The sequence below is a fragment of the Lygodium microphyllum genome, chromosome 10 (genome assembly GCF_053477565.2).
Source record: "Lygodium microphyllum isolate KBCC chromosome 10, Lygodium_microphyllum_v1.1.10, whole genome shotgun sequence".
Taxonomy (NCBI): domain Eukaryota; kingdom Viridiplantae; phylum Streptophyta; class Polypodiopsida; order Schizaeales; family Lygodiaceae; genus Lygodium; species Lygodium microphyllum.
This window is the reverse complement of record NC_141144.1, coordinates 102,677,635-102,692,114: the sequence shown is the minus strand read 5'-3', so window position 1 is coordinate 102,692,114 and position 14,480 is coordinate 102,677,635. Positions and strand designations below refer to the sequence as shown.

Here is a 14,480-nt window from a genome sequence, read left to right as displayed (position 1 = left end):
GTTTTTGTCAAAAAAACCATGTTTTGGATTCCAACTCACCTATATTTTTTTTTTTTTTAACAACACCCACGTTTTTTACTCTCAGAAACGTTTCGTACTTTAAGAAACGTTTCGCAAGTTTCAAATTCATAGAAATGTGCTTCTTAGCTACTATGGTTAAAACCAAGGAATCATAAATGCCATATGCCATAAAGACTAAAGTCCAACAGTAACCACTAAATAATGAGTCCGCAAATTTGAAGACTACAAAAAACAGTACAAGCTAAGAAACAATAAAACTGGTGGATAGCAGACTACAAGAAACAATACAATAATACAATCCCAATGGCACATGGTGTCCCATCCCACATGTCCCCCCTGTCCTGAGATGCATCCCCTTGTGATGGACCGCTGCATGGAGACACACCCTTTTCAAGACGCATTGGGGACGGGTCCCGCTGTCGAAGCATTTGGGGTCAAAAGTCTACCATGGGGGTAAAAGATAGTAGGGTGAAGGGAGATTCAAGGAAAGCAGTAAATGAAAGAGAAGGGGTTTGAGGAAATAGAAGATGTAGAAGAAAACTAATAGAGGAGAAACCTGTCAATTTATTTCAGCATCCTGTCATACATGGAAGACATCAACTCATAATTATAGCTCATAACCAAATACATCCAAATAAGGGTGGATCGAAGCCCGAGACACCCAAAATGCATGGGAAAGACACACTTTACCTTCCTCTCCTTAATCTTGACCGTTCCCCTTGAGTTGAGCTTCAGTTGCATGCCTTGGAAGCTCCTCATGTGGTCCAATTGTACCAGAACTCTCCCTGCAGCCCACGCCCATGATTTGCGACGCATTTCACGCTGAAGGCCCTGCTCTACACCTGCATAACTCCTAAGTTTCATACGGCATACTTAAGTTGCCTAAGTTATTAACAAAGGCATATACCATGTCTCATGCTCAAACCAAGTGGACTTGTCGAACTAAGTGACATCCAAGCAAAATGAACTTAAAGAGTCACTGTTTTATGTCCTATAACCTGTCCTGAAGCTCCTATAGACCAAGTATGCAGACCTACATGATCCACAGCATCTCCATTTTTCACACTGTAAACATAAAATCCCATGACACCGCGTTTCGGGAGAAGTTCCTTGCATTCCAGGCCCATGTCCCCTACATCCCTTGTGACTGCATCCATCCTTATCCTTGATCATTCTCACTTACAATGCCAGCTTTCTATCATTATCACCCTCATTCTCCTCTGCTGCCATCACCACCCATTGGAGTGCTCTTCACCATATCTGGAAGATTGCCACTCAAGTGTTATCATTACCAAACCTGCCATCACCTACCTGCTGGCATCATCATCAAACACTGCATTTTTCTCCCAGCTGGCTGTGTTTGGTTGCTGCACTTGCCACCCATCAAGCTGGCTGCATTTTGATAGTTGCCCACCCTTCAGAGGCCGCTTCTCATCGTCACAACTGCTGCTCTGCTGCTGGTGACATTGTGGAGCTGTTCTTCCTACCTTGGACACCCCCCATCAGACAAGAACTGCTGTGTTTGCTGTCCTACAGGCTGGCATTGCTGCCTACATTACACTTCAGCACGGGAAATTGATGGGCTGCTGCACTTGGGATCTGTTCATGGAGGACGACACTCCCTCAGCCCACTCCCACAAGAGATGGTGATTGTTGGACAAACTCTACTCTTTTAGCACCCTTCATCTGTATCTCACTCCATCATTCATTACATTACTGCATTCATTCATTTGTCAGATTATTGTTCTCCTTTTTTTGTTTTGTGTTTTATCCGAGTTGATTGTGTGTTAGTCATGGCTTCTCTACAAACCCTAGCATATTTTCACATGACATCAAAGCCACTGCTCTTCTGAAGAGCATCCTACACGGCTACCGTGAAAAGCTTGGATTGCACAAGCAACACACTCGGGCCATCTTCTATGCAAGTATCCTTTGAACTCCCATTCATCATCACTCAACATTTGGTAGACTTCAAGTAGAGGGAGATGAAGAATTGTTCTTCCCTTTGGAGAATAATGCCGCCTCAAGGCCTCCAATGAAGGAGAGGCTTGAGTAGACACTATGTGCTCCCCATATGAAGAGGCATCTTCAATGAAGGAGAGGCTTGAGTAGACACTATCTACTCCCAATATGAAGGGGCATCTACAATCCAATTGGAGGCCCACATCAATCAGGGCACTCAATTGGTGAGGATGGCCACCTCTCACTTAGGGAGGACATACCACTCTTGGGACAATCAGCAATCCATCATCTTCATCTCAGCCATGCCAATATCAAGTCTCGTACTGCCATCAAGGGAAACCTTCCTTGTACATTTGATCTCTCTTCTAGATGGTGATCTACACTCTAGAGGGCATTAATTGGCCAAGTGGAAGCCAACAACAAGACTCGAGCGCAAGTACATGCAAATAGCAATCTTATCACATCACAATAACCATGATATATCTTTTCTCTACAATTGTGTTTGTAACCAACTTAATCAAGCATAAGCAATCCCATTAAAAAATACTTCCACTTTAACAACCAATACAACATCACAACATTATACTATTGTATGATCCTTATCTTCAATAACATCACATCCTTGAATACACAAAATACACTTGCATTAGATACAATCAACAAGTGATAGGTAATTTCAAAAAGGCAACCATCTTATGAGTGTCCTTTCAATCCACTAACTTGGGGGAACTTGCACATATCTCTTTGGGTACTCCCTTCGTACTTACCTACAAGTGATTGTTAATTTTCCTTCACCTTATTGTCCATTGTGTAATTTGTCTACATCCATCAGTTAAAATCATGCCTTCTTTTTCCTCTTTGTTTGGAGCTTGTGCTACAAACCCTCTTCTTTCCTTTAACACAAGTCCCAAGCTTTCTTTTTAATTACTATTCCCAGGGGGGGAGAGAGCTCGCAAGATATCAGCCCGAGGGTAAAATTCCAAAGTTGAGCATGTGTTATTTATAATTTCTTTGTCTCCCCTAAGTTGTGCTATAACAGAGAGAATGTTCTATTGTTGCGTTCTACTACGGTGTTCTACTATTTGTGTTTTGCATCCTGGTTGCTCCCCTTCCATCAAGCATCACACCTCCAACTAGCATCATCCTCATCAAAGGCTATCTTCATTTGCATTTCCAGCTTCTAGCTCATCCTCACCACCTAGCATTACATCCAACTGCTGGTGACAACTCATTAGGCCTGCATTTGCAAACTTAGAGGCTTCTTCGATTGCCTCCCTATTCCAAGTACCAATCTTCATCCTTGTGTTTGCAGATTCAGAGACTCCTCTTTGATGGCAATCTCCCTACTCCAGGCAACACCTCATCATCCCTGCGTTTGCAGACTCGAAGGCTTCTCCAACAATCTCCTTGCTCCAAGGCATCTTTCATGCTATGGCACCCTTGTATCAGATTCACTTCATTATTTCAATTATTCATCATCTTCTTCATCTGAGTTTCTCTTCTCCCCTCAATGTTTACTGTACACACTTTGTGTTTCTCCCCACAAACCACCTACTATCTCTCTCATTGCTTAGTCATTTCTTGACATGCTGCACTCAAGATCCATCCATGGAATACAACACTCTCCCTCAACCTACTTCTAGAAGTGTTAGTGGTTGTTGGACAACCGCTACTCCTTGAGTACTTTTGTATCTCACTCCATCGTTCATTAAATTTCTGCATTCATTCATTCATCAAATTCTTCTTCTCTTCTTATTGTGTTTTGTATTCTTGTCTGAGTTCACCCTATGTTAGTCAAGTTCATACACTCGGTGTTTGCTCTACAAAACCTAACATATCTTCACACGTTTTCAGGTTGAGCAGGTGTGCCTTCAAAGATACGATAGTAAATGACTATCTTTTAACAAATATGGCCACTAATCCAAAATTTACTTGAGTGGTAGTCGCACAAATCACAAGAATCATCATGATTTGTTGGGATAAAATGACAAGTTTAGAGCTTTCTGTATGCAGAATGTTAATCTCTATCATACTTGGATCTCAATAATACAAGGCATTCACCTACATGATGGGATCTCTTTGTCCAAGTTCAAACATAGGTGTAAGAATCTATCCAATGTAGAACACAATAAGACAAGTAGATGTATTGCCAATCGGTGTACTTCTAAATTGTGAAATAAGAGTGATTGGTAATGACACCACCTACATTCATGCACTAGATTGGATGCTCATTGCAAGAGGCACTACCTTATTACTATTTAAGAAATTATCTTGCAGCTATATCTTGTGTTTTAGGCGAGATTTCATATATTTGCACATACTAGTAAAAAGACGAATGACCTACATGCAAAATGATCATGACAGGTTAGCATGTGCCAATTTGAGCCTAATTGGCACACCCTTTTATTTTGACTGATTTGGATCTCCCAAGATAGCCCAGCTTGGTATGCATTGACTTGAGTTGCTTCTACCTTTTCGGCTAACAACAACATTCCCATATTGTGCAAGAATGGCCTTTGAAGAGTCTATATGCTTGATCCAACAAACACTCTCACCTCAAAGAATTATAGACAAAGAGAGGTTTACTTGGCAAATGCAAGGACCACAAGATAGCCATCCAATCTTCAATCAACATGGTACCATAGCAATAATTATAGCAATGGTTTTCAAAATACCACCATAACTTGAAACATGAAAGTTGGCAATATGCTTCTTATATCAACCAATAAGCAATAAAGGGCCATTGTGCCTTTTATATGTGCACGGGTGTGAACACACCCTTAGCACATTGTACTTTCATACATATATCTATCTAAAAAACCTAAAGTGATACACTCGTCATTGTACCCACAAGTCGTGCTCACTCTTCTCACTACTCTGCACTCTCTCTGTCCCTGCTGCTGTGTGTAAGCACTACGTGTCTTGATCCTTGCGCCACCGGGCGTAACATAGCCATCCCATCCTGGTCTCCATTAACTTTAGGATTCAATTGCTTTTCATCAGATTCAATATTTGTAATCCATGAGTTGGTGAAATAGAAAGAGCAAATTTGAAGAACCAACTCACACTTAGCATTTATTTCCCAATTGGAAAGTATTTTGCGTATTCCATTTGTCTTGTGTACATCTGATGTGCGTTGCCTTTTCTTGTTGACATGAGCTTGGATTTTCAAGTGAGAAGTATCGTGTTCTCTATTACCTTGGTAAAGGTAATGTGCATTGGTTTTGCTATATACCATTGAGGCCTTTTGAAAAGACTCTAGAAGACAACCTTATTCAAGACTTATTTTAATGATATTCTAGGTTGCCAAAATTTGTTGACTATTTTTCACCAACTTACCAAGGCATCCTTACTATCTATCATTTTTTTCTTCTCTTGAAGAGAAAGCTTCTATGACTTCCAAGTTATAGGTCTGAATTATCAACATGCAATCTTTTCCTTTCCTCTTCAAGGAACTAGGTGTTGTAAACTTTGTGCTAAGGGATGCCAAGCGATGTCACTTGTTTTGTTAACTTGGAGAAGGATGCTAAGGTTCTCATGCAAGCATTAGGCATAATTGAGGAGGGATTAACAAACTCCCACCTAAATGCAATGTGCCTTAAGAGGAGAAAAGAATCAGCTAAGTATAAGTATGTACAAAGCTGAAATAAATATATCTATCCAACTCCCATCATCTGTTGGCAATGAGCAAACCGCTCTGCTAGAAGACCCTTCGTTAGAAGGTCTGCAGGGTTATCATTTGTATGCACTTTGACAAGCTCAATGCTCTTGCTGTCAAGTACATCTCTAATGAAGTGATACTTCACCTATATGTGCTTTGTCTTTGCAAGAAAGACAAGACTTCGTGCTAGCATGATAGCACTCTGACTATCACAATGGAGAACAAGTAACTCTGAGATGTCAAGTTCTCCCACCAAACGTGAAAGCCATAAAGCCTCCTTGCATGCCTCAGTGGCAACCACATACTCTGCCTCTTTAGTAGACAATGCAACACACTTTTGTAGCCTGGAGATCCAAGAGATTGCTCCTCCTGTGAAAGTAAACACATACCCAAAAGTGGACTTCCTGCAGTCCGCATGACCAGCATAGTCAGCATTCGTAAAGCCAACAATAGATGCCTTCTGCTTTCCAAAGCAGATGCACAACTCCTTTGTGCCTTTGAGGTATCTCATAATACCTTTCGCTGCATCCCAATGCTTCTTGCCACGGGTTGCCATGTATCTGCTAACCACCCCCATTGCAAAAGCAATGTCAAGACGTGTAGCAACCGTAGCATACATCAAACTGCCAACAGTTGAATCATATGGTATCTTGGCCATTTCAACCTTCTCATCATCAGATATAGGGCTGTCCTCTGCACTAAGTTTCACATATGGAGGCAATAAAACCCCAATTGTTTTCCCCCCTTCCATATCGGAACGCTGCAGAACTTTGGAGACATACTCCTGCTGAGATAGAGTAAGCCTTTCGACCTATCTCTGAGTATTCGCATGCCAAGAATGTGATTTGCATCACCCAGTTCCTTCATGTCAAGCCTGCTATGAAGACTTTGCTCCAATGAGTCCAAGGCATGAGTATCCCTGCCAGCAATCACCATGTTATCAACATAAAAAACCAAGACAATCAGGCTGCCATCTGCTGCCTTCTTGGTGGAGAAGCGGTGATCCACTTGACTTCTATAAAAGCCTTGGGACTGCATGAATGTATCAAACTTATGATACCATTCTCTTAATACTTGTTTCAGCCCATACAAACTCCTTTTGAGTTTACATACCATTTTTTCTTTCCCTTGTTCAACAAACCCTTCAGGCTGCTGCATATATATGTCTTCATGCAAATCACCATGTAAAAACGCAATCTTTACATCCATTTATATGAGTTCCATATCTTCAATTGCAACCAAGCCCAAAATGGTTCTCAATGTAGTCACCTTGACTACAGGAGAGAAAATCTCATCAAAATCAATTCCATGCTCCTACTTATACCCTTTTGCAACCAATCTTGCTTTGTACTTTGGTAAGGAACCAGAAGTAACCTTCACCTTGTAAACCCATTTGCATGGAAGGGTTTTCTGCCCTTTAGGCAACTGCACCAAGTCCCAAGTGCCATTTTTTTCAAGAGATTCCATCTCTGACAACATGACTTTATACCATTTCGTGCTGTCATGTCTGTCCATTGCTTCCTTCAAGCATGACGGTTCACCACAGTCTGTCAGCATGACATAATCAGCCACATTAATTGCACCAGGAACAAACCTGTCAGGTTGTCTAGTAGCCCTAGACGATCTCCTAACCCAATGGTCATTGTTTGCTGGCTGTTCCTGCAAAATTTTATTTTCAGCATGCTGTCCTGGTATTTCAGCCTGCAAATCAGCATTAACAGCTTGCTGTCCTGGCTGTTCCTGCACATGTAATGGCTCATTTTCATGGGCAATAGCTGGCTGATCATTTCCAACATCATTTTCTGCATTCACAAGTTCATTTACAACAGGTATTTGCTACTGTACAACGGACACATTTTGCTGTCCAAAAGGTAATTCCTCCCGGAATACAACCCTACGGACCTCCTCAATCTTTTTGGGCTGTTTGTGCGTGTGATCTTCCCGGAAGATAACGTCATTGCTGCGTACTACTTTTCTTTTCTCGGGATCCCACAATTTATACCCCATTTCACCCTCGTCACCATATCCTAGGAAAATACATTTACAGGACTTTGGCTCAAGTTTGCTGCATTTTTCTTTACAAATGTGCACAAAAGCCTCACAGCCAAACACTTTCAGATGAGCATATGAAGGTGGCTTGCCCGACCGCACTTCTTGGGGAACTCCCCCCCTCCCCCCAAAGACCTGTTTGATGACCGATTAATCAAGTGAACCGCTGTCATAACAGCCTCTCCCCAAAAACCATGGGGTAGTGCAACATGAGACAGCATCGTACGGACCTTATCCTGTATGGTCCGATTCATACACTCTGCAACTCCATTTTGGGGCGGATTATGAGGGGCAGTTAGCTCCCTCTTTATCCCTTTGCTGTAACAAAATGCCTGAAAGGCCTTGGACACATATTCCCCACCATTGTCAGAGCGAAGACACTTAAGTGTCTTATCTGTCTAATTTTCAACCAATGCCAAGAATTTTTTAAACTTATCAAGCACTTCATCCTTGGTACGAATGGGGTAAACCCATACCTTCCGTGTAGCATCATCGACAAAGGTGACAAAATATTTCTTTCCCCCTAAAGATAATCCTGCCATTTGACATACATCCAAATGTACTAACAGGAGAAGATTTCAAAGAAAGAGACTTTTTATGAGAAGTCTGTACATGTTTGCCATAAACAATGATCACAGTGCTCAAAATCAACATAACGAAGACAAGGCAAGTAACCCAAACGAGAAAGCACTTTCATTCCTGTTTGACTCATATGTCTCAACCCGCCATGCCACAAAGAAACGCTTGGTTGCTCGATCACGCATACTAGATACATGAAGTGGATACAAAGTATCACTCTTGCAACCTCTGGCAATAACCCTAGATCCCTTACAGATCTTCCATTTTCCATCACCAAAGGTGGTATGAAAACCATCATCATCTAGCTGCCATGTGCTAATCAAGCTCTTTTTGAGCTGAGGTACATGCCGTACATGCTGAAGTGTGAAGACAGAGCCATGCTGAAACTGTAATTCCACACTGCCAATACCTGCAGTCTCACATGCATAGTTGTCCCCAAGATGAACACCACCATGTCGACCCCCTTATAGACGGAAAACCACTCACGATGAGGGGTGACATGAAAGGAAGCACCTGAATCAAGAATCCAAGTATGCATGTCATCATCTGTATCTGCAAGTAAAGCATGTGCACCAAAATGTGAAGAGACAAAGAGTACATCACTCCCACTGTCACTGTCATGAGTGACTACATTTACCTCTTCAATTTTTACACTGCTCTTCTTAGGCTGATTGTCCTTCTCTTTCTTGCAATCATTTGTCTTCTTGCCTTTTCCTTTCTCTTTCTTCCATTTGTAGTAGTCAAGTTTAAAGTGACTCTTCTTGCCACAATGATGGCATTCAACATCTTTGCCACGTGATTTACTGCATCCCTTGTCATCATAATTGCCCTTTTGTTGTGATCTGCCCTAGTATGCAAAGCACTGGAAGACTTACTGGATGCATTGTTCTGCCGATTCATCTCTTCCATAAGTCGAGCACTCTCTACATCAACATACAAAAAGGATCACATTAGAATTGCTCATAGCAGTCCTGAATGTATCCCAAATCTTTAGTAGAGTGCAAAGCAAGAAAATAGCCTTAAATTCCTCATCAATCATGAACTTCAAGGCAACCAGCTAGCTGAAAATGGAGTTAAACTCACTCAAGTGAGTAGACATTGCTGTACCTTCTTTCATACGCAAATCCATAAGCTTTTTCAGCCAATGCACTTTGCTTGCAGCACTCTTCTGTGCATACAGTTCTTCCAGTCTAGTCCATATAGTATATACAGAATCCAAACCTTCGATGTTGAAGAGCAAGGCATCAGAAATCAATAGCTCTATAGTTGAGCGTGCAAGCTCATTCAACTCATCCCAATCGTCCTGATCCATGTCCGCAAGCTTTGCCCCTTTAGTTTTGATTGGCTTTGCCTACTTCTTTTGTAACAGGATATTGTAGCACTGTTTTTGCCACACTGCAAAATTATGTGCGCCTTCAAGCTTCTTTATATGCATCAAATTACTGCTGTCGTTGCTGCCAGCCATAGTTTTCAGCCCAAATGTGACCAAAAAACCAGCAAATGCAAGCCCAAACTGTCACCCAAGTGACCAAGGTACAAACAAGTACCAATCAGCAATAAATGACCACGCAGAAGTACAGATTTCAGATCTGTAATTAAGTTTTCAGAAGCACTAAACCAAGTGCTACAGCATTATCCAACTGATTACAGCTGTTCCAAAGGCCATGTGCATCACATTACATGAGAAATCCCAAAATTTCAGCTGCAATTTCTGTTGTACATGTACCCACGGACATAAAATTCGACACGAACGGTCAAAAGCCCCAAAATTTTGTGCTCAAAGCATCAAACACACATCTGCATTTCCTTTGTCATGCATAGGACTGTCCAATTTTGCCAAAATAAAGCAATTTCAACAAAACCCCCAAATTTTACCAAGTGTTGATGTCCAAATTGCACGGAATTCAACCTACATGTACATAAAATGACCAAATGATACACAAATTTTGCCCAAGCCCCAAATGTCGAAGCCAAAATGTCACAAATTTCTGCAAATTCTGAGACAAATGGTCTTGCTCTGCATCACAATTCCCAAATCTAGGAAAAGCCCCAATTTTCTGGGCCAAGATTGCACAAATCTGCACTCTGTGCTTCCACGCATGAAATCCCGTCAGAGGGAAAAGGGGATAAAATAGATTTTTTTTTTTTTTAAACCTGACTTTTGAAAAAATGTGACAGGGAGGGGGGTGAAATGACCCGCTGGCTTGGGTCGCGCTGGCATCTCCAGCCTATCGCGTGGCTCCTGTCCGCTGCCCCATGCGTCAGCACCTTGCTGGTCCCACCGTGACACTAACCGACATGTGGCTCCTGTCGACGTGCCCGCTGTCCGTCTACCTGGTAGCGTGTCGTTAGCTCGTCTGACTTCGCCTAACGCAGTTTCTGCCAGTCTGCCCGTCAAGCTTCGTTTGTTGCGCCCACAATGCCTGCAACAACAATCGCCTACTCTCCAACATCCACGACTTGTCGTGTGCCCTACAGTGACGACTGCAAATTGTCATATGCTGCTCATCAAATCTGTCAATTGCTGCCCACCTACGACACTTGCAACTCCTAAGTTGTCTCGAGGACCGTGTGCTCCTTGCCAGCTCTGATACCAGTTTGTTGCGCCCAGCGGCGCAAGGATCAAGACACGCAGTACTTACACACAGCAGCAGAGACAGAGAGTGCAGAGTAGTGAGAAGAGTGAGCACGACTTGTGGGTACAATGACGAGTGTACCACTTTAGGTTTTTTAGATAGATATATGTATGAAAGTACAATGTGCTAAGGGTGTGTTCACACCCGTGCACATATAAAAGGCACGATGGCCCTTTATTCCCAACAGGCTACCCATCCTAGTGGTTAAATCCTAAACTCAATGGAGACCAGTAGGATAGAATGGGTACTTGACCACTAGGATGGGATGATTACTTGACCATGCTCCTAAAGGTCATACTCTAAACAACTTTATGAAATTTCTTTCTTTTGGAAGCCTCAACAATTGAACCTCGAGGCGATAATTAAACTTTTGATTTTTACCTATGCTTAATATGATCAACCAACTCATGAATTCTCAACATCCAACCAAAACATCAACTTGGATTCTATATTGCTCTCCACGGTTAACATAGCTGGCATTATAGCACTACTCTTGAGGTAGTGGCATGCCAAGAAAGGTCGTACATGTTTCAATCATATTAGAAAAGCATTAATTAACAAAAATAGAACATCCCAAGCAATTAGTAGAGTACTACACAATAATCCATACATACAATTACAACTAGCACAAATGTACCTTCGAGAACATGGTTGCCTATAAACCAAGAGCTGAATGGTTGCTTAAACCAATGTAACTCCTGAAGAATTCCATTGATCAACATATAACAGCATCTTGATCCTGTAAAAATAATCAAAACCAGTCTCCAATGAAAAGAAAGGAAAATATCAACCAAGCAGTGATAGATATAAGCATTCAGAGTACAAAAAAGTTATATAAAATGAAAGCACAATATCAACCAAGCAGTGATAGTTAAAAGTATGAGAAGTGATACACTGCATAGAACCATGCAGGTCAGGTTCCTCTGTTCATGTTCAACAGAATGCCAGTAGTTGACAGAAATAACTAACCACTGCAAATTTCATACAACACCTTTACTGAATAACAGATCCTTGCAAACTTTGCATCACGCCTCACTTTAGCAACCCTACATATCATAAATACAACTGCAAAAAACTGCCGGTCCCAATAGCTATCTTTTGTCCTGTATTGGTACTCTACATGTTGAGCCACCAAAATTAAGACATGCACTAATTAATAATTAAAATGCCCTAATGCTTATTTTGTTCTCCTCAAAATAGCTCAAAAAAGCAATTAAATGCTGAATACAGAAACTAAAAGGCTTTATTTTTTGAACAGTAGGACAAATGCCAAAAATCCTCTATACATAGAGCATGCTGTGGGCATCCATCCTCTCCCTGATCATTGTACACCACCCATCTTCTTGCACATGCTGCCCACACCTTTGTAGGTCATTGCCCAGCCCACCAGGTCCAACCAACCTTCGCCCTGCTTCAGCCTGCCATTGCAAAGCTGCTACAGGCCTTGCCCAATGTGGATGTGCCTTTGACAGCCTTGCCGAGGTGTCAGCTCCCATTGCCATCATTCTACACTCTTCATCCTGCTGCCTACTGCAGTTGCCAGCCTACAGGTGCCTGCATTTTCGGCTTTTGGGTGTTCTATTGCTGCTGTCATCACTCAGGCAAACCGCTGTCCTGCATTTCCACATCAGCATTTCTGTGGTTTTGGGTAGCTGGCCTGCACAGCCTGCAGTCATCATCATCTTCCTCCTTCCTGCTGTTCCTGGATCTGTCTACACAACCAGCATACCTGTAGTAGAGGTGGATGGCCAACTTAGGCAAGAGGATTTGGATCAGTCAGAGTTCACAGGATGCTCTCCACAGAATATTAGAGTTGTGGCTCACTATGATGAGACTTGGCACTTAGACCCAAACCCTCAAACTTGTAAGATAGATGGGTAGAGACATTGGGCATACAGGAGGAGAACGCTTCAGATACTGCAATCAGACCCCGAGAAGTGGGTATGGAGAGACCTAGTTGCAGAGATGTGCCCTTCTTTGGGTATACTGCTAGGCTAGGGAGGAGGATACAAATGAGAAGGATCGAGGTGGTGCTAGCTGCAGCTCAGGATTGGACTGCCCAAGGTACATCAGACCCTTTCCTTACAAACTTCTAGAGGAGATTGGGGGATGGTTTGAGTTCTAGAGGAGATTGGGAGACACAAAGGCATTGCATATGAGATTGCCCAAGGGCTCAAGAAGTTTGGAGGAAAGCCCTAAGGATGGTATTTCACAGCACTGCAGATTCTATGACTACTACATGGGGGGCATTTACTTCGGTCACGAACAAAGGTCCAGCTTGTGGGTATCATCAAGGATCATGCCTATCTTGTCTCGAGGCAGCCTATGGTATGCAAATGTACAACGGTGTCATGCCTATCTTGTCTTAAGGCAACTTGTGAGCCGGATTATCATGCGAAATTCCTCACAAAGAGTGTGGACTCAAGGGCATTGTCACAAATGGGAGCTCATAGCTAACATTATTGCTTGGCACATATGGACAACTAGATGAAGCCAAGCTATTGAATTTTTCGATATATCTAAAGACTCTCTCCAAGATCTAGACAAAGATTGTGCATACTCCCCATAGGAGGTGGGAGTCCAAGGCAAGCATGGGCAATACAATAATGCCCAGTTAGACTGCCAAGTCAGCATGAGCAGTTGCCCAACTTTTATGGCCGACTGCCACCAATCAGCATTCTCCAAAGAAAAACCTTGCATTTGAATGGAGTTTTATTAATCCATCTTGCAATAATCGTCAATGCCCACCATGACCTTCTTTTGTGAAGACCAAAGATAGAATTGGCTTTGGCTACTAGCTAGTGATGATCCCTAACATACAAGTGATAGATCTAATTAACAAAAGCACGCTCCAAACTCAGCCGGCCCACAAGGCTCCAATCTTGTAAACGAAGATTTGGAGCAAGGCTCCAATCCTGCAAAGGAAGATCTGGAGCAAGGCCAAGGATCAGTTGTCGATCCTACAAATGCAAGGACAACGAGTCCCACAAACCATAGTATCCGCAATGGATCCAAAAAACCCAACAAACTCTGCAAAGGAACATCAAGACACTTCATTTTCACAGTGTGATATCAGCAATAGAAACCATTTCCAATGCTGCAATCAATTAAACCTAGGGTGATCATCTTGTTTTTCTTCCCATGAGACCAGCCTAGAAATGGCACCAACACTCTAGCTTGCAAAGAGTTGACATGTAATTGACCCTCCACCAAATGCCACACCACCTTTTAAACCAATGCCTTCCATGAGCACACCAAATGAGTCAATAAAAGAGATGGTACAATAACTAGCTAATCAGTAAGCACATGCCACCAAGATCCCTAAATTTTAGTGTTTCAATGCAGCACACCCAAATCCTCATGAGCAACCCAAGGTTGTTGATCAGCACACATGGTTTGAAACAATGGCCAACAAAGGGCAACCATATGAATCTCCACATTGAAAGCAACACCTCCACCCCTATTTTCGGGAGTGCAAACATGGTTCTAAGAAACCCAAGAAATACCAAAATGCATGGAATCCTTTTTCCAAAGCATGAAGCAAACAATAGTAGAGATCTCTTGCAAACTAC

The 14,480-nt window shown here is 42.3% G+C and overlaps 1 protein-coding gene across 4 annotated transcripts in view; it reads right to left on the bottom strand.

Moving 5' to 3' along the window:
* The window catches only part of LOC148030367 (ribonuclease H2 subunit B), a 96,531-nt gene that overhangs the window by 64,171 nt on the left and 17,880 nt on the right, over positions 1–14,480 (bottom strand). For all 4 annotated transcript variants that reach the window (XM_087686687.1, XM_087686689.1, XM_087686688.1 and 1 more), the window contains exon 3: positions 11,546–11,647. In XM_087686687.1, the coding sequence (XP_087542813.1) occupies positions 11,546–11,647 (102 nt within the window). The remainder of the gene's footprint in view (positions 1–11,545; positions 11,648–14,480) is intronic.